The sequence below is a fragment of the Castanea sativa genome, chromosome 12 (genome assembly GCF_040712315.1).
Source record: "Castanea sativa cultivar Marrone di Chiusa Pesio chromosome 12, ASM4071231v1".
Taxonomy (NCBI): Eukaryota; Viridiplantae; Streptophyta; class Magnoliopsida; order Fagales; family Fagaceae; genus Castanea; species Castanea sativa.
Genome location: NC_134024.1, coordinates 25,771,008 through 25,795,865, shown reverse-complemented (window position 1 = coordinate 25,795,865; position 24,858 = coordinate 25,771,008). Strand labels below are relative to the sequence as shown.

Genomic DNA, 24,858 nt, shown 5'->3' with positions numbered 1-24,858 from the left:
TGGTTGCTTATGAATCTTTACATGCTATGCATTGTCGTAAAAAAGGCAAAAGAGGCTCTCTTGCTCTGAAATTGGACATTAGCAAAGCTTATGATCGGGTTGAGTGGGCTTTTCTCAAAGGTATTATGGAAAGGATGGAATTTCCCGAGATTTGGATTGACCAAGTCATGTGTTGTGTTTCCACTCCCTCTTTCTCTGTATGTATTAATGGTAAACCCTTTGGCAATATTTCACCAGCTAAGGGACTCCGACAGGGAGACCCATTATCTCCTTATTTGTTTCTCCTATGTGCAGAGGGTTTTACTTCACTTTTGGCCAAAGCTAAGATAGAGGGGCAAATTCATGGGATTTCTATTTGTAGGAGAGCTCCCTCTATTTCTAATCTTTTGTTTGCATATGATTCACTATTATTTTGTCAGGCAAACCATGGAGAGGTGCAGGTGCTCATGGATATCTTGGACTTGTATGCTTCGGCCTCCGGGCAATGTATAAATTTTGAGAAGTCTTCTATTTATTTCAGCAGCAATACTGAGGTGAGGCACAAGGATTGGATAAAAAATATATTGGGGGTAAAGGAAGTGGCAAGGTTTGAATCATACTTGGGGTTACCAACCCTGATTGGTCGCTCCAAATATCAAACTTTCTCCTTCCTTAAGGATAGAGTTTGGAAGAAGCTTCAGGGATGGAAGGGCAAACTATTATCTAGGTTGGGAAAGGAGGTACTTATCAAAGCTGTAGCACAATCAATTCCCACATATACTATGGGAGTTTTCCAATTACCTTTGAAGCTTTGCAGTGAACTTAATGCCATGTGTGCAAGATTTTGGTGGGGCCAGGTGGGTGATGAGAGGAAGATTCATTGGAAGAGTTGGGTTTCAATGTGTAAACCAAAGAAGGAAGGGGGCACGCGCTTCAGGGAAATTCAGAGTTTTAACTTAGCAATGCTTGCCAAGTAGGGCTGGAGGTTAATTCAAGGTACAGGCTCATTGGTACATGCTTGCTTCAAAGTTAAGTATTTCCCAAGGAGCAATTTTTTGGAGGCAAAAGATGTTCCAAACAGTTCGTATGTTTGGAAAAGCATGCTAGCAGCTCAAGAAGTCCTAAAGAGAGGATGTTGTTGGCGGGTGGGAATTGGATATGATATTAGGGTCATGACAGACGAGTGGATACCAAATCACCCTAGCAATATGGTGATCTGTCAACCACAGGAGGTGAAATGGGAATGGAGGGTGATGGACCTTATTGACTGGACAGTTGGTGCTTGGGATAGACACTTAATAGAGACAACATTTCATAAGGAAGATGCTGATGCAATTCTTCAAATTCCACTAAGTAGAAGACTTGTGCCTGACTCTCTTTTTTGGCTACACAATAGAGATGGGGTCTACTCTGTCAAGTCAGGATATAGAGTGGCGTGCAAAATTTTGAAGGAAGCTAGTATGTAGGGGGAAAGCTCAAAAGCAAGAGTGGGTGAGCTGGTGTGGGGTGAGTTGTGGAAGCTACATATCCCTAATAAAATAAAAGTGTTTGGGTGGTGGGCTTGTTATGGTATTCTCCCAACTTGTGATAATTTAACTCGCAAACATGTGGTTGAAGATAGTGCTTGTGAGCTCTGTAAAAGAACTACTGAAACAGCTTTGCATGCGTTGTGGGAATGCAGTGTGGCTCAGGAAGTTTGGGCTGGGAGCATGAGGAAACAACAAAAAGCAGCGGGTAGCCAACTTGATTTTCTGCACTTGGTGGAGGTTTTAATGTTGAAGCTATCTCGGGAAGAGCTGGAGCTTTTCTTCGTGCAAGCATGGCTCATTTGGACACAGCGCAACTCAGTTGTCTTTGGTGGAGTGATCCAGGACCCCTCTCGGCTGGTAAAGAGAGCTGGAGAATTTTTAGATGAGTTTAAACAGTCCCAAGTTCAGTTGGCTGTAACGAGAGTTGAAACGAGATGCTCAAGATGGATTCCCCCGTTGGGCTCTACTTTCAAGCTTAACTTTGACGCAGCCATTTTTCAGGACATTAAATCATCAGGGTTCAGGGCGGTGATTCGGAATAACCAAGGAGAGGTTATGGCGGCTTTATCTGCAAGAGGGCCATCTGTTCAGGACAGCGAGGAAGCAGAGGTGCTGGCTTGTAGGAAAGCGTTGGAATTTACAATTGACTCGGGTTTTTCTAACATAGTGATCGAGGGAGATAATTCTGTTGTTATGGCAGCCATTCCCAGTTCACGCCTGATACATTCTCGGCTAGGTAATTTGTATGCAGACATCCACTGCCTGGTTGCGGGGTTACAAGTCCACTCAGTGTCAAGTGTTGCTCGATTTTCCAACTTAGTCGCCCATTCTCTAGCTCGCTTTGCTCACTGTATTAATGATGAGATTATCTGGTTAGAGGAATCTCCTCAACCAGCCTTAGAAGCTCTGTATGTTGACTCCAATTAATTATTAATACAAAGTTGTGGTTTCCCTTTCATAAAAAAAAAAAAAATGGAAAGATGATTTTGTTAGTTTATTATTTGTTAACTCTTATATTTACAAGCATTTATGCACGCATGCTAACCATTTAAGCTCAAATATAATATTATTTTCTTCAAAATACTTTCAATAGTTTTTTTCGTGCACCGCACAGGTTAGCGACTAGTATTACTATAAGCTGAAGCGTAGCATTTAATGCTGTTGCGTTCACGTTAAGCCATGTCAGCGTCCACGTCATTATTTTTTTCTTTCCATTTTCTTATAATTATTTTAATATTTTTTATTTCATATTTATACTTCTCCAACCTTTCTCCCTCCCATGCCTTTTCATCTCCCCACTACTTCTCTAATTTTTCTCCTTCCCTCACCTTCTCATCTCCCCACTATCTTCTATATTAATATCATTCTTCATCTTCCTCTATTTTTGTCTCTTCTTATACACACCCTCTTACTATAAATTTGTCACTATCTATTTCATTCTATGCATAGTTTTCCCTTACAAAAAAAAAAAAAAGGTTCTCTCTCTCTCTCTCTCAAATTTTGGGTGGATTTTTATTTTTTATTTTTCTTCCATCTTCACTTTAGGTTGATAATTTTTTATATTCTTTAATCTACTTTAGGTTAATGCGATTCAGTTTTGTTTTTTTTAATTGTTGTGTTTTTTTTTCTCTCTCTCTTTGATTGTTAAATGTTATCCTATTGTGTTATAAAGTATTAAATATAAAAATATAATATTATCTTACTACACAGCATGATTTGGATAATTTAATTTGATAGTTATTGTAATTTGATAACATCATTTTTATAGTGCGCAATTTAGATGTTAAACTATGAGACTTTAATCATTTTGTTATTTTTTAATCATTTGTGGTGGACAAAGTACTCTTAATAATTGTATTAGAAATACACTATAATGCCATTTATTTAGAGAAAAGCAAAGATTGGCTAAACAATAATTATTGGATGAGAGACAAATTTTATCTTTTGTAATTTTACTTTTTATTATTATTATTATTATTATTATTATTATTATTATTATTATTATTATTATTATTATTATTATTATTATTATTATTTTATAACAATGCATATATAGAAATTTAATTCTTAGATTTTGCTAATAATTTTTTATTTGATGATATGTTTTGGATGGCTGAAATTACAATTTCTACAAAGAAAATAACCTTAGTAGATTATAAATAACAAATTTTTTTCCTAATTGGTCCAATTAATCATAGCTAAGTTTTATTAATTTTTTTAGTTACTTTTCTTAGTGTTTTGGATTGTAGGCATAAAAAATAAGTTTGAGAAAGTTTGTTTAAAACTAAAAAAATAATTTCCAAATTTTATATTCTTTTTAATGATTCACAAAATGTTATAAATTAATTTTATTAAAAAATAAATATTTTCGTTAACTTGCCTTTTGAATTTCTGAGAAAATTTGTATTTTTTTCATTTTAGTATTAGAAAAATTATTGAATTTATGATTTATGATTGTTCCTATATTACATTTATGATTATTCTTATAATAAATAAAAACATAATTACAAAATACATTACTCTTTATTAAATTAGTTTAAATTGTATAAAAAAAAATTTAATAAAACTATCATAAAAATAATTATCATGCGCAACACGTAAGTTCGCGGCTAGTATAATTAAAGTTTAGACAATTCCACAGTTAGATTACATTTTTTTTCTTATATCCTCCATACTTGCAAAACTTCAAGAAAATTAAAGATAAATAGCTTATGTCATCAATCAAATGTTTAATTTTCGAGTTTTTGTAGTCTAAAATCATACGCAATAAATAAGTTTATGGATTAAATAGCAAATAATATCCAATTGACATAAAACTTGACATATGTTTTAAGAACATAAAAAATATACAATTCAATAGTTAGATTTTTAAAATATATAGTCATGTTAATTTGTTTAGTGAAAGTTGTAGTCTTAGGTCACAACTAAGTTTATGGCCAAATTTTGGTCTTTTTAACAGTATATTGGGACTATACAAACAAAAAGAAAAATCCAAGAAAAATTTTATTTAACTAAAATTTTGAAAGAGATAAGCTTACAACATTGATAATGAGATATAATCTTTTTTTATTAAATATTGTATAATTTAAGTTTTTTAATGACCACACTGGAAAAAATTCTTGGAACTGCCACTGATCCAATTGACACAAATTTGACATGTGTAAAGAGGGACATATGTATTAAGAGCATTAAAAACATGCAATCTAATAGTTAGTTTTTTAAAATATGTAATCATATTAATTTTTTTAAAGGAAGTTGTAACCTTAGACTACCATTAAGTTTGTAGCCAAATTGTCTTTTTTTTAATAACATAGCAACATATTTTATATTGAAAAAATTACTGGAAAGCACGTAAGAAGTTTGATCTGGCTTCTAGTTGTTCTACCAACCTAAATCGAACCAACTCAAGCTCAATTTTAGTGAATTCATTCCTTCTAAAATCCTCAAGAACAAACCTAGTGAAGGATTCGCCATTGCCATTGTATATTTGTATCCCATTGGCCATGCTGCGACGACAACAAAGTCTAGTGATGCAGCCCCAGAGGAATTCTGAGGTTACAAAAATTTTGAGATGATAATTTGACTAAAAAAATATAAGTAATCCTATGCCAATCGATTATGTGACAATAAGATTGAGTGAGTTAGTTATTATCAATTGCAAAAGAGATGAGAGCAAAATCTTTCATAGAAAAAATTAATAATAATTTTGCCTCTCAAAAAGCAAGAGGAATGGTTTAAAACTTTAATTGATAAAAAATATATATTTATAATATAAAAAGTTGAATAAATCTTATTTTATTGATATTTAAATAAATAAAAAAAATAAAATAAACTCCACTTTAAACTGTCTTAAACTTCAAACTATATTGAGTTGACCCTAATGATCATAGATTGTTTCGTGGTTGTACAGATCAACCACACAACTGATTTGAATCATACAAGCCTCACAATATGTGAATAATGATGACATAATTGAGAAAAAAACACAACAAAAATACAAACTTATACAGATAAAAGTAAAACCAAAAACCTTTACTCACTCAGATGACATTCATTTCATCAAACTGAGAAGGTTAGCACTTAGGAGGCATTAAGTTAGTACATGGATGGATTTTACAGAGATAGAGAATTTTGATTAGAACAATAAATAATTAAAAAAAAATCTCACAACACAAAAAAGGTCCTACCGGGAGTCGAACCCAGGTCGCTGGATTCAAAGTCCAGAGTGCTAACCACTACACCATAGAACCACGATCTGAAAAGAGGACCGACTTAAAATAATATATATCTATTACCTCTGAAAAACGAGCTTCTCGCTGGGCCCCACTCGCATGGGAAAATGGTAAAACAACGTTTTTTGACTTTTCAACCAGTATTTATGTTAGGAGTTGTGCTAAGACTACATACATTGTATGGCTATAACATTGTGCCACACCTCACCAAATGGCAAGTTGTAATTAGCAAAGGTGTATCCTCATATGGCCTACTGATACACTTTTGCCAATCATAACTAATCATATGGTGAGTTGTGACTATTTATGTGGTCCTAGCATAATTCTTATATTAGCCGTGAAGTTAATCAATTGTTTTCGTTGGTATTTATGACAAGATCTTTTTAAACCCATTTCCCTCCCTTTCACATTTTATTTCTCACCCAATTTCATTTATCAATATTTTATTCTTCATCTTTTTTCACTTTACCAATATCAAAGGGAAGAAGGGGTAATAAAAAAAATAAAAAATAAAAGCTCAAATGTTCAATGATGGATTAAGAAACTATTATACAAGGTACAATAATTTTATTTTATTAAATTCATATTTATATTTAAAATATATTTGAATATGAGGTTAATCTTTATGTTTAATACATGTTGTATATCATATCACCAATGGATGAGAGTGTAGTTGTAAGTGAAGCTCATCAATTTGTTCAAAGGGATTGTTTTGACTCAAATGAATTACTTCAAGAAGTTACTATTATTATTTTTTATTTGTATCATTTTTTTTATTCATTCATCCTAAAATATGATGATTTTTTTAATCTTGTTTTAATATAGCAAGAATGAATGGCAATTTCGTTGCAAGTGAAACTCATCAACTTGTTCCAATGAATTGCTTTGACTTAAATGAACCACCTCAAGAAGGTAATATTATTTTTATTTTATTTGTAATTTGTATTTCATTCATCATAGAATATGATATTGATTTTTTTTTTTTTTTGTGTTATTCTTGTGTAACTATAGCACAAATTGATGATGATTTCATTGCAAGTGAGATTCATAGAAGTGTTTCAAGGAATTGTGTTGAGTTAAATGAGTTTTCGAATGATGGAAAAAATAATAACACTTGTGGAGAGAAAATAATTGATTGGAATGAATGTCCAATAGATGAAACGGAAGTTATTGAAGAATATGAGGATATGAATTCAATAGAAAATGGATTGCCTTTTGTTGGTTAGTGTTTTCTTAGTGAAGAAGAAGCTTTTGTTTTCTATAAAAATTATGCAAATCGGTGTGGTTTTACTATTCGAAAAGGTCATTCTGAGGAAAAAAAAAATAGAGAAATAGCAAGACGTGATTTCTTTTGTCATCGGGAAGGTAGACAACCACTAAAAATGGTGGATCCATCTAAGGAGCAACGAAATAAGAAGTCTTTAAAATGTGGATGCAAAGCTCATCTAACAATTGTATTGCGAAAGTCGATAAATACTATTCTAAGAAAATGACATGTCACTATGTTTGTTGTAGATCACAATTATGAATTGTTGTCCCCTTTAGGAGTGTGATTTCTACCAGCCAATCAAGTTATCATTGAAGAGGATAAAAATTGCATTCTTCTATATAAATAAGGTAGACTTTCAATTAAAGAAATAATACATGTTATGGAACTTAAGAAAAATGTGAAATGTGGACATCTTACTTTTTTTTCAACGGAGTATTCTTAACATTTATGTGAAAATGACAAATATGCAAGCAATGAATAATACCATGGATCTCTTACAATTTTGTAAAGTTGCTAAAGAAAAGAATTCTAAGCTTCAATATGCATTTACAACCGATGAAGAGAAAATTTTAGAGCATATTTTTTGGTCAACTCATTATATTGATTGGTACCAAAAATATGAAAAATGTGGTTGTTTTTTTATACTATTTCAAGGTAAATGTTTATGATATGCCTTTTGGTAGTTTTGTTGAGTTTTGTTAGTGTCAATAATTATGGAAAAACAATTCTCTTTGGTTGTGCACTTCTTCGAAATGAAAAGAACTTTTGTTTTTCGATGGTTAATGAAGGTATGTTATGTATCTTATAAATTTGTACAACTATATTCCCATTTTATTTAATTAATTAGTAGAATAATATCAATATATATCATTTGAAATGTTTCCATATTCTAATAAATTTGTGTTTGATTAATAGAATTTTGCATATTTAATAAAGAAGTAACTCAAGGCAATTTTGACAGATCAAGATCCATGGATTTTAGATACAATATCAAAAGAATTATCAATCACAAAACATGCATTTTACATATGGAATATTACTGCTAAATTTAGTAGTTGATTTACATCAATTCTTCATAATCAATATTCAAATACTTAGGGCTTGTTTGGTTAAAAAAAATGGTCACTCATCACTCGTCACTCAATTTTCATCACTCATTACTTAAAATACCCCAACTCCCTACACCCCACCTATTTGGCACTATCACTCACTTGTCATCACTCAATATTTTTCAACTGTTTGTGGGCCCCATATCTATCACGTGGTGCAACTTTTACTCTCTTTTTTTCCCCCTCAACTCCAATACCCAAACTCACCGAACTAGTGAAAAAAAAAAAAAAAAAAGTTGCGGCTGACTTGACTAGTGGGTCCCTCAATGTATGTTTAATTACAGAAATGCCATTGAAAATAGAGTTATGAAAACTGAAAACACCTAAAATGTGTTTTCAGTTTCCATAACTCATCACTCAAAAATCAGAGAATTGAGTGATGGAAACAATGATCCAAAACTCATCAAAACAAATGCTCATCCGTGAGACCCACTTATTTTGGATGATGGATCATGAAAACTGAGTGATATCACTCAGTTTTCATGCAATCCAAACAACACCTTAATCTCTTTTGTACCTTCCATACGCACAATATCCACACTTTCACACTAGATTTCCACTTTTTAAGAACGTGCACATTTAAAACATCCCATGCACATAATATCCACACTTTCACACTAGATTTTCACCTTTTAATAAGGTTCACATTTGACACATTTTTATGAATGTTCACATTTAACACATCACGTGTACAAACAATATACAGAATGAGTATGCGACAATCAGAGCCCTGATGACCACGACCATTCTAGGGAGAAGAGCTGCATCCAAAAACAAACTTGGTGCGGACAGTCAAGAGAAATTCAAAATAACTAATGCATTTTTACGAGGTAACTCGTGGTATATCGTTATGGATTTCTTTGAACTTTTTTGGGTTAAAGATAAAGATTTCTTTAACACTTCACGTTTATAAGAGTTTCTGTCCAGGCAAAGCGTGAATAAAAAAGAAACCAAAATAACAGAGATATTTCATCCAAGATGTGGGCAAAAGAAAGATGTGCACTTAGATAAATGCATTTTACTAATTATATTTAAAGGGTAGTTGTTGAGCCACAAGGTCAAAAATACAAAGCTACAGAACATAAATTGGCTGTCAAAATTTTCCGGGCCCCTATCCAGGCTCTGCTTGCTATATGTGTATGTAAAATCATCATCTGAAAGCACTGTGATTTCCAAAACACACAAAATAATCACCTTCAGCAACTCTTTACTTCCTCCCCTTTCCTCTTTTTCCTTTTCCTTTTCCATTTCCATTTCCATTAAATTTCTTACCCTTACTAGATTTGCTCTTCATGAAGGAGACCTTGTTTGCTTTTTTCTGCCTCTCCTTCCGAACTTGTTCTAGATCTTTAATTTCTGAACGTACATGAGCATTAGGCACATGATGCTGCTTCTTGCCTCCTCTAAAGTTCCTATTATTTCCTTGTGATCTACGATCTCCTGAAAATAGAAGCAAGTTTAAGAAGAAAGGAATATATAAGACGCATCAAATCATATGCTTTGACATTGAATGGAGGGACAACAAATTCACACACACAAGTGATGAACTGTAGACAATAACAGAGCAAACAGAATGGTAATTTTTCTTCATGTGATTATTTAGTAAGATTTACTAAAATCTTGGGTTTGTGTTTGTGTTCACTAACCAGCCCATGTAGATCACAAGGAAAAAGCCAAGTGATGCGAAATGGGGATGTATGACAAAGACCAATGACTGCCTTAAGTCAATAATTACTTTCAGACTGGTTATATACAGTACATGCTCCATTTGATTCTGAGAAAATTGAACGAAATGAGTTGCAACTTTTTCAAATTGTACTAATATACTCCAGTATTTTATTCATTAAATGAAAAAAAAAAAAAAGGGAAAAGAATCAAATGGCTTGAGGGAGAGAAGGGGGGAGGGGGGGACCTGGGTTTATGAGAAATCAAAAAACATACGCAAAAGAAGGGTGATAATACATTCTCACAATTCACTTCCTTACACCTTGCTTTTTTTATAAGTAAATAAAAAATCTATTGAAAAAAAAATGAAGACTTTATGTATACGGATATAAACACAAACATTTCCTACTATTTGTTTCAGGTTAATCATAAAAAAGGAGATTAATTTTAATTGTGATCATAAAAAGACAAAGAAAGACCAAGAAAAAGCCAAGCCAAGCCATGCAACCAAATATCCATAAGTGAAGCATAAAAGCACAAAAGACTAAAAGAGGGCCCATGTTGTGAGGAAGAAATGGTCTGAATGGAGAACAAGAGAATAACAAGTGCATCAGTATCATCAAATGGGGACCAGGGGGAAGAAAAACCCTATATTTTTTGAAAACACAGACACAATCCAAAGCAATTATTAACTGTGCATTACTGAAAACTGGACAAAACTCAGTAAAACATTCAACCAACTCCAAGAGAGAGAGTAAGAGTGTAGATAAAGCAAGCAACAAGGAGCTTCCAATTCATTGAATTACCTGACATGCTTGTGGATCCCTCAGCATTCCCTTCACTATTGGCTCCTCTAAGAGATACTTTATTGTGCGACTGTTGCTTCCATTTCTTGTATATCCCAGTTTTATTAGCTTTAACTTTAGCACCACTCTCTGTCTTTATCTACACCATAAACAAACAGAAAACATTCATTCTCTCAGATGGGAATATAAGCAATTCCAATTTCTGTTTTGAATATAACAATAAATGATTTGTTTATAAACACATGTTACAGCATTGATATCAGACAGAAAGACAAAAAGCATAAGACCCTAATAGTACTAGCTACTATATAATTGCATATTCTAAGACGCACCAAGAAGGATTCATCAACCCAGATATTTTACTTGTATGCCATTTGAGCGAATATTATACATGGAAGATAATTCAAAAATGAGAAAGGAGACGAAAACAGTCTTCTTTCTTTTGTGATCATCACTAAACACATGACATGCAAAAATAACACATTTTTAATTTATGCCAACAGGTAAAAAAATGTTTAGGTATAAAAGCAGTGGAAGAGAAATCAAACAGCATTATTCAAATATAGCCCCAGAGTTAACCTACATATGGTCATTCAAATGCTAAAATCACTAATTCTGTGTCTTGCAAAGTTCTTTCATCAATGACCAAAACATTCTTCCAGCAACTGCGAAAACAGTCACTGAATGGCCACGTAGGCAAATTCCATTCCTTGCAGAAGTAGGGTTTCTAAACATGACATGTTTCTCCACTGGCATGATCTGAAAATTCAGTTATTTATCCTTTTTATGAGGGATAGAACCATTGGCTTTTGTGGATGCTCAGAACAGTACTGTACTCTGTTACTTCATTATACATGTGTTAGACAGTTGACTGGTCCTTTGGTGCAAGAAACACAAGGAAAATTGAGATAGTCCCAGTGGCAACATGGGGCAACAAGTTTGAAAGGAAGTAGGAAGGCATAGTATATCAAACTTATGTCTAACTTAAGATCTGGCAACCATTTAATGCTTGCCCCATCAAATGAAGACTTATTTTGAATGAAATGCTACCAGCAAGTTCAATACTATGAATTGAAAACAGAACACGCACCATCTTATTCATCCTCACAAAAATCAGATGCATAATAATATACATGTTTCTTCTAAATGCCAAATATGTTATATGCATAGATAAGTAATTTGCCACTGGAGCCAAAAAAAGCAAAATAATTTCAAAGAATAAATAAATACCTTTCCACTAGCTGTAACACGATCACCATTGTTTAGCTTGATATACTTTTTACTCCTCTGCCACCAAACAGATTGATAAGGTTAAGAAGAAAAATAATTTAAATAAATATAATCTCTCTTCTTCTTCTTTTTTCTTTTTCTTTTTTTTGAGAATCAGATAATCATTATTTTGATAAGTATAAATATAATCAATATTTAACGGCTTAAAGTACCTTGTCCCAATGATACTGAGATTTCTGTTTCTTCATTCCCGTACCATCATCAGCAACTAGATCTAGGACAGCAGAGTCCAACCTAAAATTAAAAATGATGTCAATAGACAACCAATCAGTAAGAAAATACAGGACTCTATATCTAATCACAAATAACATGATACATAATCATGTCAAGTCAATTTATACAAAAAAGTTCAGCTGTGAAATTGTAAAGTTCAATATTGCCCACACATGGGGAGGAGAGAGATGGGGTATAGAGATGAATGCAGAATTGATGAAGAAGGTGCTACATGCTATTGCAAAACATAAAACAGTAGAGCCAATAGCATCGCTTTAAATAAACAAGTACAGATATGAATTTGTAAAGCTCAACATTGCCCACATACATGGGGAGGAGAGAGTGGAGCACAGAATTGATGAAGCAGGTGCAATATGCAATTGCAAAAATAGTAACGCTAATAGCTGGGCATATCTGCATATGTGGCAGATAAGTTCACTAGCATCTGCAGACAGAAGACAGTTGCATGCCAGAACTGACATAACATTGGCCATTAAATTTCCCCCGTGTGTGCATATGCATGTGTGTGTGCCATAGTTTTTCATACATTGTTGGTATTTTGAACCAAAAAAAAAAAAAACTTAGATATATCCAAGCATATGCACAGACACAAGCTGCTCGCTAAATGTTTTTTAATAAGCAGCTCTCTAAATATGAAAATAAGAAAATGAAAATCATGTTTTATGTTCTCACATTAACAATTTTCAAGTCACATGAAATAAGTCTTTAATCTAACCATATTCAGTTTCCAATTTTCAATTTTTCACTTCCAGGCTATTTAAGATTGATATACTCTTTTTTTTCAAAATGGACAAGTAATAGATTTTATTGCAATGAGACTTAACATTGATATACTTTGGGTTCATCACAATGGTAGATAAAAACACATCATGCAAAATGAGCTCAGATGATATAAGAGATTTACCTATTTGATCCAAAGTCCTGGCTAGCTCTCACTGCAAGTCCTGCTTCCATATGCTGAGAATGACATGAGGTCACAAATCTAATGGTCAGCCACCTTCTCAATGTTAAGAGCCAATTTACAGCTCACATTATAACACATTAGCATATTGTAACATAAAATTGGAACAAGCAATCAAGATGAGGAATATTAGGAGTTATTGCAAAGCTAACATTAGAATATACAAAAGATGTATAACCTACATGATTTGTTGGTACCGAACTGATAAAGTACTCCTCATCTTTGAAGCTCTTTGCCTTTCTCTTAGACCCACAAACTTCTAACATCAAAGAGTATACACATCAAAATATTTTCATTATATGTGTGTGTGTGTGTGTAGCAAGAAACAGGTTTTACTCAAAGATCTCTCACTACCATATACATCTTTTATTTATAATAAAAAATTAAAAAAACCAATTCAATGAAATTGGTTTTTTGTTAGTGGTGAATTGCTATTCTTCTTTCTTTTCTCCCTTTCTTTAACTTCATATCTTGCTCTACAAGGAAAAATGGGTAATAGCAAAATAAAAACCCTAAACATCACCCGATTTACAATAGATCCCATAAACGTTATAAGCAATCAACCCCCTAACTTCACTCAGAATTGCAAAGAGCCCTACTGTTATTAATATCCTTCATATTGAAATATTTAACACAAATATTTTTAATCTTGAAAGAGTTTTTTTTTAGGGAAGCTAGGGGCTTTTTGATTGAAATTATCTTTTTGTTAAGGAGGGGGTTATTTGCAATATTGAATAAAGTTAGAGGGTTGATTGCTTAGTTTAAAAGTTTAGGAGGCACATGATAAATCAAGTGATAGTGTAAGGTGAATTTTTTGTAATTTACCTAATAGAAATATGAAAGAAAATGGCTAAGTAAATCCGGACAATAAGGGGGAAAATAGAACTTGTCCTATTCAGTTTAATACTCTTTTTTTCCCTTTTTATTTTTATTTTTTTAATATTCTCTCCTCAAAATAAATTCTTATATTAATTAATTATAAATGAACAAAATTTCACCTAGAACCAAGTAGTTCCAGCAGATTATTTACAAATCATTATCCAAGCTGAGTCTTAATAAGTTCAAAATTTGGACAACTGACTCTCAAAGTTCAACCTCTAAAACAAGTATTGCACTTTGGTCCAAAAATTCCTATTTTAGGATCTTCTTACAGGAAACCCATAATCTAAAAGGTCAACTACTTAATCCAGTTGTCAAAAGCTAAAAAACACTTACAACCAACTGATTTACTCAAGCAGATTTTTAGCAGGACCTGCCCCACAGTATCATCACCAAAGCTTGGAGACCATAGAAAGAGTCTCTGTAAGGTAGATACCTTGTAAATGCACTCCTCAATCTCTTTCATAAGACTCCTATAAAACTTTTGCCCTTGAAAAATTCTGCTGAATTAATAATGGTTGTGAACAAAATGAAAGGTCTTAGTGCCCATTTGGGAGAGTGATTTAAAACTGCGCTTTTTCTAAGTACAGCTTTTTAAAACCAAACAACTTTTTCAGACAACCAATTTTCAAAATTTTAAAAAATGAGTTGTATCAAACGGGTTAACTCCATTAGCTTCATACCAGCCCCCCCTCCCCCACCTTTTTTTTTTTAGGTAACTACATGCAGGGTTCCTAGAAGTGGACTCAAATTTTATGAGGAACAAGTAACCAAGAAAGTTATAAGAATCTGCTATGGCAGAAAAAATTTATTTTGATTTAGCAAAAGAAAGATTCAAAGAGTGAAAAAATGGTCTAATTTCTAAAACTATGATAAATGTAGAAGGAAGCATGTGAAGATATAAAACATGTATACATATATTCACACAGATAGATGTATGTGTGTAGAGAGAGAGCAAACTATAAACACTGGACACCTTTTTTCTCCTCCTTGGAAGAAGTGATTTCAGGATCAAATTCCTGCAAATACAAAAAGACTTCACAGTTCAGAAAGACCAGGACACTAGGGAAACTTTGTTAATTATTATTGATCAGTATGAAGCAAGTGTATACCATAGACCTTTAAAATTTTCAGCTGTCTCATCCAGTTAAGTGAAGTGTTTGGACCTACCACAAAGGTTCACAGGACCAGGCCTGAATTTTTTTTTTCTCCAGTTTACCTTTCTGGCCAAGTGTGCACGGTATAGACTCAAGCCCAGCCATAAACATAAAGGGAAATTTGAAAAATATTCATGACCAGAAAAATTGCCTACCAAAATATGATCACTACAACAAATACTCTCTCTCTCTCATGTGAATGACTAATAATAGTCATGGCAAGTAAAATTAACAAAGAAATATATCACAAATAAGTAAGTTGATCAAGTGCTAACTGCTAAAGCCGTATCCCCATTTGCATCATGAAGAAACTTCAAAAGCATAATTTACTACTTTGGCAGATTTACCTCATCCACGCGATTGGTAGAATGTTTCTGATGTACCAAATTAATGATCTCTTCATGAATAGCTCTTTTTTTCTTCATTACATCAACCCATTGTCTAGAAGGACCCTGCAATCAAGTCATAACCTTAATACAATAAATTCTCTTTTTTTTAACATTGATAGAAATTATGCAACCAAAAATATGTGAAAGGTGTACATAGAGCATAAAAAAGGACCAGATCATAACAAAAATAATTTTTAGCAAATCTTGATTTAGGAAAATGAAATAAGTGATAAGAAGAGAAAGGAAAAGAGTGATTAAAATTAAGATTGTTCAGTTGTTTGGTCATGTGGAGAAGATCGAAGGAAATAAAGAGAAGAAAAGAAGATCTAGGAAAATTTTGTTCTTGCTACCAACTTTCTCCCCAAATCTAGTCTGATTATGAAAGAGAATTCCAGTGAGGCTAAGAGGAAAATTTCTGAATTATTCTCATCCCTCTTTCTTCTTCTTTTTTCCCTTCTCATTTACCGACCAGACAACGGAAAACAAGAGAAATTAAAAACAAAAAAATAAAAACCTTTTTTCTTTTCCTTTCTCTAGTGTTGAACCAAACATAGCTAAGATATTGAAGAGGTAACAACTCATTTTTTATGTACATTTATGCATTCTCAAAGATGATAAATGCAACTAACAAAATAACAACAGATAGAAGTCGTTCTCAAAGATGATAAAGATACTACAACATCACAAAGTAAATCCCAGCTTTTACCAATTACTACATAAGCAATTTCGCACGTATACACACATTAATAAGATCACAGGGCTAGAATTTGATCATCAATAGAACTATAATTTAAACTTTTTTTTTTATTGGTAAGTTTTACACAGGAACCCAGTAGGTCTTGAACCCATCCCATCACTCGACCTAGCTCTTACAAGAGAAGGACATGCCATTTGAATTAGAATTCATTGTCAAAACAATAATTTTCTTTATAATTGGTAAGTCAGACATACACCCGTGGATTTTTAACCTACGACTTCATCCTACCCCTTGCTTTTACAATGGGAGGAGGTGCCATTTGAGCTAGAGCTTATTGACAAAACTTTATAGTAGAAATATGAACATTGAAAGCTTTCTAAATAAGATGAGGAGGATATGAAGGATGAAATTTTTTTAAAAGAGATGAGGAGCATGTACTTATTAATTAAAACAATCTTCCTCAGGCCAAATTGCATAAGTGGAGAGTTACCTGCAGACGCTTTGATTTAGCAGCTTCGCCTTCAGCTTCCAAAATGGTTTGCTTGGGTCTAGCATAAATCAAACATTTTTAACAGTTACAAATTTACAGCTATACAATATCAGGAAATCCTGTATAAAGATGGACAGGAAGCACTCACCTGAACATTTTCAAGCGTTCAGAAAATGCCAAAGCCATCAAGTCTCCACCTCCCAGCACATTTCTGAATATTGGGTGCAATCCTTCACGGGGTAAATCCTTTGCTCTTTTAATGGACTCCTTTGAAGGTAAGGGTTTTGTCTTGGAATACAAGCGAAAAGCATTTGTACATGTTTTCTGCATAGCATACAGGTCTGCTGAAGAATCAATTATTTCCCTAACTCTGTCTGAAACAAGATCAATAACTGTCTGAGGAAAACGCCCATAGATGGTTTCTCCATTTGCAACTGCTTGATCAATCTTGGACATTACTCCATCCATATCTTGCAAAACCTCCTCTTCTGAGGGTGCAGGTCTGACAGGTTTTGAGAGAAATAGATGAAGATCTAAAAGGTATGGCATATCCTCAGATGTCAAAAAAGAAAATGCCGTACCAGTCCGACCTGCTCTTGCAGCTCGTCCTACTCTATGGACAAAAATTTTAGGTTTGGGGGGAAAATCCCAGTTAATGACATTGTCAAGCAACGGAATGTCAATGCCCCTAGCAGCAACATCTGTCACAATCAGCAACATAGTCTTTCTTGCCCTAAACCTTGATATGTGAATTTTGCGAGCATCTTGATCCATATCACCATAACATACAGAAGGCTCGATTCCCTCTTCTCTAAACAAAGTATTGAGAAACTCCACATGATGTTTTGTGGACACAAATATCAATGTCTGCTGATCGGAAGTAATTTGCTCTCTTATCAAATACAATAATGCTGCATGTTTTTCTTCGTGCCGTACTGTGAAGAAGGCAAGCTTGAGGTCAGGGCTAATTTTAGTTTCCAGATCAAGTCGCACGAGCTGAGGGTCTCGCAGACCAGCCTTGGCAAACTCAGCAAGGGCACTAGGTAATGTGGCACTGAAAAGCAAAGTCTGGCGGTTCTCACTCAGCTGGACAAGAATCTGATGCAACTGCTCGGCGAAACCCATGCCGAATAGAGAATCCGCTTCATCAAAAACAACATATTCCACTGTACGCAATGACATGTCATCAACCTCAGACAGATGATGCATGAGCCTACCGGGAGTTGCAATTATGATATCAGGACTCTGTGATAATTCTTCAAATTGGCTCTCCATGCTATCACCACCAACTAGTAAACTAATACGAAGATCTGAAAAGAAAGCCCAAATTGTTAATCTATTGTTATAATAGGAACTTATTAGTTGCTACAAATCCAACAACAAAATATAAAGTAAACAAACCCTAAATCAAAAACAAATTAGAGAGGAACAAACCGGTGAAGCGGCCGAGTTCCTGGGCGAACTTCAAGGTCTGGAGAGCCAAGTCTCTGGTGGGAGACAAGATGAGAGCCCTGACGCCGCCCTGGGGAACGTGTTGGCGGAGACGCTCGAGCATGGGGACGAGGAAGGCTGCGGTTTTGCCAGAACCGGTTCGGGCCATGGCGACGACGTCGGAGCCGGAGAGAATGATAGGCATGGTCTTGCGCTGAATTGGGGTGGGGACTTTGTAGCCCTTGCGCTTGATTCCTCTGTAGACATCGGGACTGAGATTCAAGGACTCGAAGCCACCGGACTTGGCCTTCTTCTTCTGCTTCTCTATGCGTTTCTGCTCTGCCTTCGAGCTACCCAGAACTCTCTCCAAACCACCCATTTTGGTTTTGGTTTTGCTTTTGGTTTTGGTGTGGGTTTAGGGTTTTGTGGTTGGGGTATGGCTGTTTACCCTGGAGGGTACTTACGGTGCCGTTTGTGTTTAATTTTTTTTTTGGGGGAAAATGTTTTCCTAATTTTCAGTTGTTTGGAATAGTTGGAAAACTTTTATGAGAAATTGTATGTACTCTATGATAAAGATTCAAGTATTCTACCCCCAAAAAAAAATATTTAAGATTAAAGTATACAAAAAATAAAATAAAATGATTCACAATATGATTAATACTTTTACTTCCATCCCAAAAATAAAATATAAAAAAATAATGTTTACTACTAAGGACTCGGGTTGTGTTTAGTTTTAAGTTATACTAGATCCATTCAGATGATGACATGTGTTAATTATTGGATACGGATCATCATTTAGATGAGTTAAGCGCAATTGAACATTGGATCCAATTTTTGCCATATTACTAATAGTGTTTAATGTTTTAGTTCTATAAATAAGTATGCAACAAAAACTACACATGGGTGAGTGATGATTATATATAAAATGAACTAACTGCAATCATTTACCAAACATAACAAATATATTATGATTAGAAGATATTTCATGTATCGGATATATATATCCTCCCTCTCACAGTGTGTTGACATATTGTGAGAAAGATGATACATGTATCTGATTTATGAGATAATTATTGTAATGATGATCCATTTATTGCATATCATTATTCAAATGTTAGCACATTCGTTCCCATTCCATTGATTGATTTTGTTTTAATTATTAATTGCCCACACTTTTGAGATTGATGAAACAAGAAGGTAGGAGGTTGAAAAAAGTTGGATGTAAGAATAGGTTAGATCTAAATTTAGAAATTTATCAGACTTGCTTGGCAACCATTGCGGGCGACTTCAGCATCTAAAGACAATTTTTCTCAGAATTATTGAGGTGAAATGTTGTAATTAATGCATAACAAAAGTTGTATATGTTAAACCCATGTAAAATTGATGTTTTCCTCGCCACTATTTACCATTTTTAACATTTGACAAAAAGTTGTCTCCAAGCAATTCTTAAAGAGTTCAACTCCAGTTGAGTTCTTTAAACAATTTTTTTTTAAAGGAAAATTCTCTAAACAAATTGAAAAGAGAAACAAAAGAGACTCCTTAATAATTAAGGACTAAGTTGGTTAGTTTTGAAATATTCTAAACCTCAAGATAGTATATTTTACCGGTATATGTTTCTCTCAGTGAAAATATTTTCGGCTAAAACAATCCGTCTTAACAAAAAGAGGAGGGGCATTAGACAAACTCTGCTACAACAAACGGACAACAAATTCTGACGAAGCACTTATTCTTAAAAAAAGGAAAAAAAGTTCTGAGAATGTGCTGAACCATATTATCAACTAGTTGTAAACAATCTTCTTTTTACGACGTGCATTGATTTTGTAACACAAAGCCCAATTTGTTGGCTTGTTGCTGTTGTTTAATAGTTATATCAGGTCCAACGCAATGAAAGAGGCATGACAGCAGTCCATAACGGCGAATGGAAACATCATCTTCCCTAAGGCAGAACTGGGGAAGATATAGCTCGGGTTTTGAAGACTTAAATCAGAGCAAATGGCTGATTAAAGCATCTGCAGAAGGACTAAATATGCACTTGTTGCTTTAAATGGGAGATGGGGTACATTAGAACTTCAAAAGGGAAGACAAATCACATCAAACATTACTATTTGAACTTCATATACAGTTTTCCACCAAATTGGATTAACATGTGAACAATTTAGATCAAACTAGAGAAGTAAATGAAATGCTTATTGGGAGTGTGTGAGAGAAACACAATGAGTACAATCACCAAGAGCAACATCCGCTGGTTGATGCATCAGGTTGTGGGGGTTTCTCTTTGAAGATGTTCTTTTTCACTCCAGCTGAGCCCTCAGCCAAGAGACTAGGTGTATCCAAAATCTGCAGATCAACATGGTACCATCCATCAACACAAGTCATGGATTATTTGTCAAGTTCAAGAAAATATTGACGTAATAAAACAAACTAACCAGTGAATATATTCTTTTTCATACGTTATACAACCACTGTTATTCTGTTAAAAATTATCTCTTTCACCACCTTATGTTTATTTATACATATATACAAATTAAAAGTGGTGTCAGCAGGGCACATGGGCACGGAAGGCTCAAGACTTTTAGCAGTACGCTTGAAAAAATAAACAAAAAAAGCAAAATTTATTGTCACCATGCCAATTATTAAACATGCCAATGTTATGACGTGCGCAATTCACTCTTTGTTATTTGTTGACATGCTAAGCCATCTTAAACAAATGTCTTCTGAACCAATACTCCTTTCGCTTAGACATCGTAACAAAAAACATGTCCCCAAATGTGCCATGCTATGCCTTTAAAAAAAAATGTTCTTTACATGCTTCCTCGAAGCCCTTAGAAGTTAGAACCTTATTACTTATCTAATCATGAACTTAAACTATATGGTGCATTTTGCTTTTGTGTTGTCCTCGCACCACTTCTAAAGGCCGATGTATAGGAGGCTTAGAGAATTAATGATGTCAAGTGTTGAGTTAAACTAAAAAATCATCTACCCCAAGAGCTATGCTGACCAGGCACCACATGGGAATAAGCATGGATCCAAGATGATACTGCTACTATTAGAAGCAGTTTTATTATTAAACAGCATCTGGATGTGAACAAAGTATATAAAAAAATTATTATAACACTTATAGTCATTTCCAAGTTTCATAAAAGTATGGGATTAAGTTTTCCACCGGATCCAAATCCATACTGAACTGGTAACCGTCCTAGTAATCACAACTGGAAGTGCATTTGATGAAAATGTAAAAACAATGTAGAGCAAAAGGATTTTAGTATTTTGCATACCTTTAACACAAGCTCCTCAAAGCATTGCTCCACATTGACTCGAGTTTTTGCACTACACTCCAAATATAGGCATCCATATTCTCTGGCAAAGTCAATGCCCTCTTTTTTGCTGACAACCCTTTCACTTTCCTGAAAAGAAAGGTAACTTCAATATGCATGATACATTTGATTCAAGTAATTGAAACTTGAATAAACATGACATCCCAAGAATCCTATATCTAATAAGCTCATGAGACAAGGCAAAGTTGAAAATAACTAAGTATAATAATATGATCACAATAAAAGTACTAGTTCATTACTAACTTCTCTGCTCACCCTGCTACCCAATAGGAGATCTTAGTAAAATCCTAACATTTAGATTATTTTATCAAGAAAAGGATGCTCTCAAGAGTCAAAATAGTTATAAGAGCAAGTTCATTAAAGAATAAAGACATACCTTATCAACTTTGTTGCCAACAAGCATCTTGATGCAATCTTGATTGGTTGAGTACAAGTCAATCTCCTTAGCCCATATATCAGATAGATTTGTGAAAGTATCTCGCCGTGTTACATCGTACACTACAACAGCAAGATTTGTTAGCTTTAGCAATAGCTAAGAACCAATGAAGGAGAAAATTTTCAAAACTCATACAACATTGATCATTCTTAAGGATACAAGTCAATCTGCAGAAGCAGATTCTATAACATCAAACACGATCTTTCAGATTCATTGATTCCCAAGCGACAACATAGCATGAATTTCTTATTAACTGAACAAAGAGAGAAAAGATAACTGAGAGGAATAAAGGAGGTGAATCAACATACCCATTATTATCCCTTGAGCTCCTCTGTAATATGAGCTAGTCAGTGTTCTAAATCTTTCTTGTCCAGCTTCATGACACAAAAATAGAAAAATTATGTCAGAAACAACGCCCCAACAACTCTTTTCTTAACTTCATGTGAACTTGGGAAAAAAAGCATGGGAACAAGATATGATAATAATATCCTGTCCTTACCAAGAAAGCATGTATAAGGGTTTATTTAGTAGTGTGTTTTAGGAAATGAATTACATTAACAACTGTAAGAACATTGAAGGTATTGGGATTCATGACCCACTTATACCATAATTCTTTTAGTTGAAACTTCTCATATATGCAAAATTCTTAAATTAATTAATATTGTTCGTTTCAGTCTCTTTCTGGAAGGTTTGATCTACTCCACTATAAGAACCTTTACTGCAGAAGTTCAACAACAGCAGAAACAACAAAAAATTAGTTAGGGTCGGCCATACGTATTCTTTTCCACTAATCTATTATAAATGAAGTCATACTATCGTTATTTCCTAAATTGACATGTCCTTTCTCAGTACACCAAACATTTTATTTTTTTCCATTCCCTCAACTTGAATCAACTCATTCTCAATGGTGCATTAATTGCTCTCCTCTAATCATGACCAAACATCTCAAGCGACTCTCCAACATCTTTTTATTTCACTCTTTCTTGCTGCAGAAGTGTAAGTCAATCATAATGTACACGCAAACCCAAACTCTTAAATCATTCACATGATTGGGATCTTTAAAAGTAGATCATTATCCACAGAACCACAAAAAAGATTGGCCCAATATTTCCAAGATTAAGTACTACAGATCACCAAATTCAATTGTATTGTGCATTGAAAATTTAAGCATACCTCGGAAACTTAAACAGAAATTCCATTATTAATTGATGGTGTCTTAAGCAATGCCAGTGATTAGCGTTTTACTTACTAAACCAATAATTCATAAAAAAAAATGATGATGCGTGAATCCAAGGTTTTGTTCTTCCAACATGTATATATAACATAGAAGAATAGAGACATCACATCACAAACTAAAACAGAGTCTTCAAACACATTAAACTTTTTTCTTTTCTTTTTTTAAGAATTATATATAGAGTTACCAACCAGTGTCCCAAATTGCAAGCTTCAACTTCTTCCCACCAAGAGTAACATGTTTCACCTTAAAATCAACACCTATATATAAGATAAAATAAAATAAAACATATGAATTTTTTTAAATAATAATTATTTAAAAAAAAAAAAAAGGAGTAGTGGGGGGGAAATGATAAGCAGACCGATGGTAGGAGAGAGATCCTCGAAGGTATTGGAAGTGAAACTCAAGAGAAGCGTGCTTTTTCCAACTCCAGAGTCTCCAATCAGCAACAACTTGAACAGGTAATCAAACTCCGCCATAGTCGAATTTGAAGAAGAAGACGACGCCGCATCCATTGTTATAATATATATAATATCTACTCAACCAATCACCACCACCATTAAAAAAAAAAAAAAATTTAAAAAACAAACAAAGAATTATGAGAAGGAGTTGTTGATAGGGAAAAGAGAAAGGAATAAACAGAATTGGATCTGAGGATATTTATTTAATGGTGGTGAAGTGTAGTGTAGTGTAGGGAAAGTAAAAGGATTGCAGAGAGAGAGAAGGAAACAGACAGTATAAAAAGAAAGCAGAAAGATCTACTTCCACTTGAAGCTACTAAAGTCTTCTTTTCCTCTCCTACTCCCTCTCTTTTCCCACCGATTCATTGCTTTTTTATTGAGTCTTTATCCACTGCTGTGCGTCTGCATTGTTTCTTGGGTTTTTTTTTGGTAGCCCATTGGATCATCAAGTATTTACTTATTTAGGGGATGCACATGCACGTAATCCACCAACCCGACTAGACCCAAGAGTCAAGACCCAACTTCTCAAATTGGGTTTTTGTGAGTTGGGTTGAAATTTTATTTTAAGCATAGGTAGTTTTGGATTGATAGATTTTTCTAATCTATTTGACTCACCAAAAATTTGAATTTCTTTTATTACTTTTTTAATGAATTTAGCAATTTGTAGTATAATTTATGCGAACAATGATATTATAATAATTTATTAAAAAAAAATCTTATATAGTTGATGAAAGCCCACTTTGTTACAAGAGATGATACAAGTATAGCCCACTCAACTTAGTACATATGGGTTAGATTTATTAATTTCTACACGTGACAAGTTGGGTTGGGAATTTTCTAACCCAACCTAAGTATGCTTACTAATTTTCATTAGGACTAAGGGTGCCCACCCGGCTTTGAATGCGGAGGCTTTTGCATCTCTCTCTCTCTCTCTCTCTCTCTCTCTCTCTCTCTCTCTCTCTCTCTCTCTCTCTCTCTCTCTCTCTCTCTCTCTCTCTATCTCTCTCTCTCTCCAATATGAGGATCCAGCCTCCCTCCACAATTGTTGTGCCTCTATCACTAACCCTTCGTTAATGTTGGCTTTTGTCAAATAACTTTTAACTATTGCTATAATGGTGAATCTTTTTTGATAAAGTATTATTCGACAAAAAATACTATTAAAAATAACTTGTTACGACTGTTTGGTCCATTCAATTATACACACACACATATATATATATATGTGTATATATTATTTAATACAAATTGTAATAATTTATACATATAATTTATTT

At 33.8% G+C, this 24,858-nt stretch overlaps 3 protein-coding genes and 1 non-coding gene across 5 annotated transcripts; 1 reads left to right on the top strand and 3 right to left on the bottom strand.

Annotated features, from left to right (window-relative positions):
* The first annotated feature begins 1,079 nt into the window (after positions 1–1,079).
* LOC142620431 (uncharacterized) lies at positions 1,080–2,435 on the top strand. The gene is made up of 2 exons (XM_075793799.1): positions 1,080–1,437; positions 1,597–2,435. Exons 1-2 carry the CDS (start codon positions 1,080–1,082, stop codon positions 2,433–2,435), a joined length of 1,197 nt encoding a protein of 398 aa, XP_075649914.1.
* A 3,251-nt stretch (positions 2,436–5,686) lies between these two features.
* Positions 5,687–5,758, bottom strand: TRNAQ-UUG (transfer RNA glutamine (anticodon UUG)). The gene has a single exon. It is a non-coding gene; the product is annotated as a tRNA-Gln (tRNA).
* A 3,342-nt stretch (positions 5,759–9,100) lies between these two features.
* LOC142618806 (putative DEAD-box ATP-dependent RNA helicase 29) lies at positions 9,101–18,531 on the bottom strand. 2 transcript variants are annotated; one of them, XM_075791834.1, is made up of 11 exons: positions 18,122–18,531; positions 16,836–17,997; positions 16,688–16,745; positions 15,459–15,563; positions 14,931–14,973; positions 13,258–13,334; positions 13,019–13,071; positions 12,033–12,114; positions 11,821–11,877; positions 10,591–10,729; positions 9,101–9,559 (listed from the first exon to the last, which is right to left on the bottom strand). In XM_075791834.1, exons 1-11 carry the CDS (start codon positions 18,495–18,497, stop codon positions 9,327–9,329), a joined length of 2,385 nt encoding a protein of 794 aa, XP_075647949.1. In that variant the 5' UTR covers positions 18,498–18,531; the 3' UTR covers positions 9,101–9,326. The 2 variants fall into 2 exon arrangements, with proteins under 2 accessions (XP_075647949.1, XP_075647950.1); XM_075791835.1 differs by having other exon boundaries at positions 13,258–13,331.
* A 1,605-nt stretch (positions 18,532–20,136) lies between these two features.
* LOC142620920 (ras-related protein RABC1) lies at positions 20,137–23,942 on the bottom strand. The gene is made up of 6 exons (XM_075794227.1): positions 23,485–23,942; positions 23,315–23,383; positions 22,198–22,263; positions 21,830–21,951; positions 21,394–21,522; positions 20,137–20,455 (listed from the first exon to the last, which is right to left on the bottom strand). The coding sequence occupies exons 1-6, from the start codon at positions 23,636–23,638 to the stop codon at positions 20,342–20,344; spliced, it is 654 nt and encodes a 217-aa protein (XP_075650342.1). The 5' UTR covers positions 23,639–23,942; the 3' UTR covers positions 20,137–20,341.
* Positions 23,943–24,858: the final 916 nt, after the last annotated feature.

Coding starts and splice junctions, on each gene's coding strand:
- LOC142620431 (XM_075793799.1), top strand. CDS start 1,080: ATGCTAGCAGCTCAAGAAGTCCTAAAGAGAGGATGTTGTTGGCGGGTG. Junction 1,438..1,596: donor CAAAATTTTGAAGGAAGCTA/GTATGTAGGGGG, acceptor ATGTGGTTGAAG/ATAGTGCTTGTGAGCTCTGT.
- LOC142618806 (XM_075791834.1), bottom strand. CDS start 18,497: ATGGGTGGTTTGGAGAGAGTTCTGGGTAGCTCGAAGGCAGAGCAGAAA. Junction 14,974..15,458: donor CTACCAATCGCGTGGATGAG/GTAAATCTGCCA, acceptor TTGTATTTGCAG/GAATTTGATCCTGAAATCAC. Junction 13,072..13,257: donor GTTCGGTACCAACAAATCAT/GTAGGTTATACA, acceptor TGTCATTCTCAG/CATATGGAAGCAGGACTTGC.
- LOC142620920 (XM_075794227.1), bottom strand. CDS start 23,638: ATGGATGCGGCGTCGTCTTCTTCTTCAAATTCGACTATGGCGGAGTTT. Junction 22,264..23,314: donor GCTTGCAATTTGGGACACTG/GTTGGTAACTCT, acceptor TGTGTCATGAAG/CTGGACAAGAAAGATTTAGA. Junction 20,456..21,393: donor TTGAGGAGCTTGTGTTAAAG/GTATGCAAAATA, acceptor GTTGATCTGCAG/ATTTTGGATACACCTAGTCT.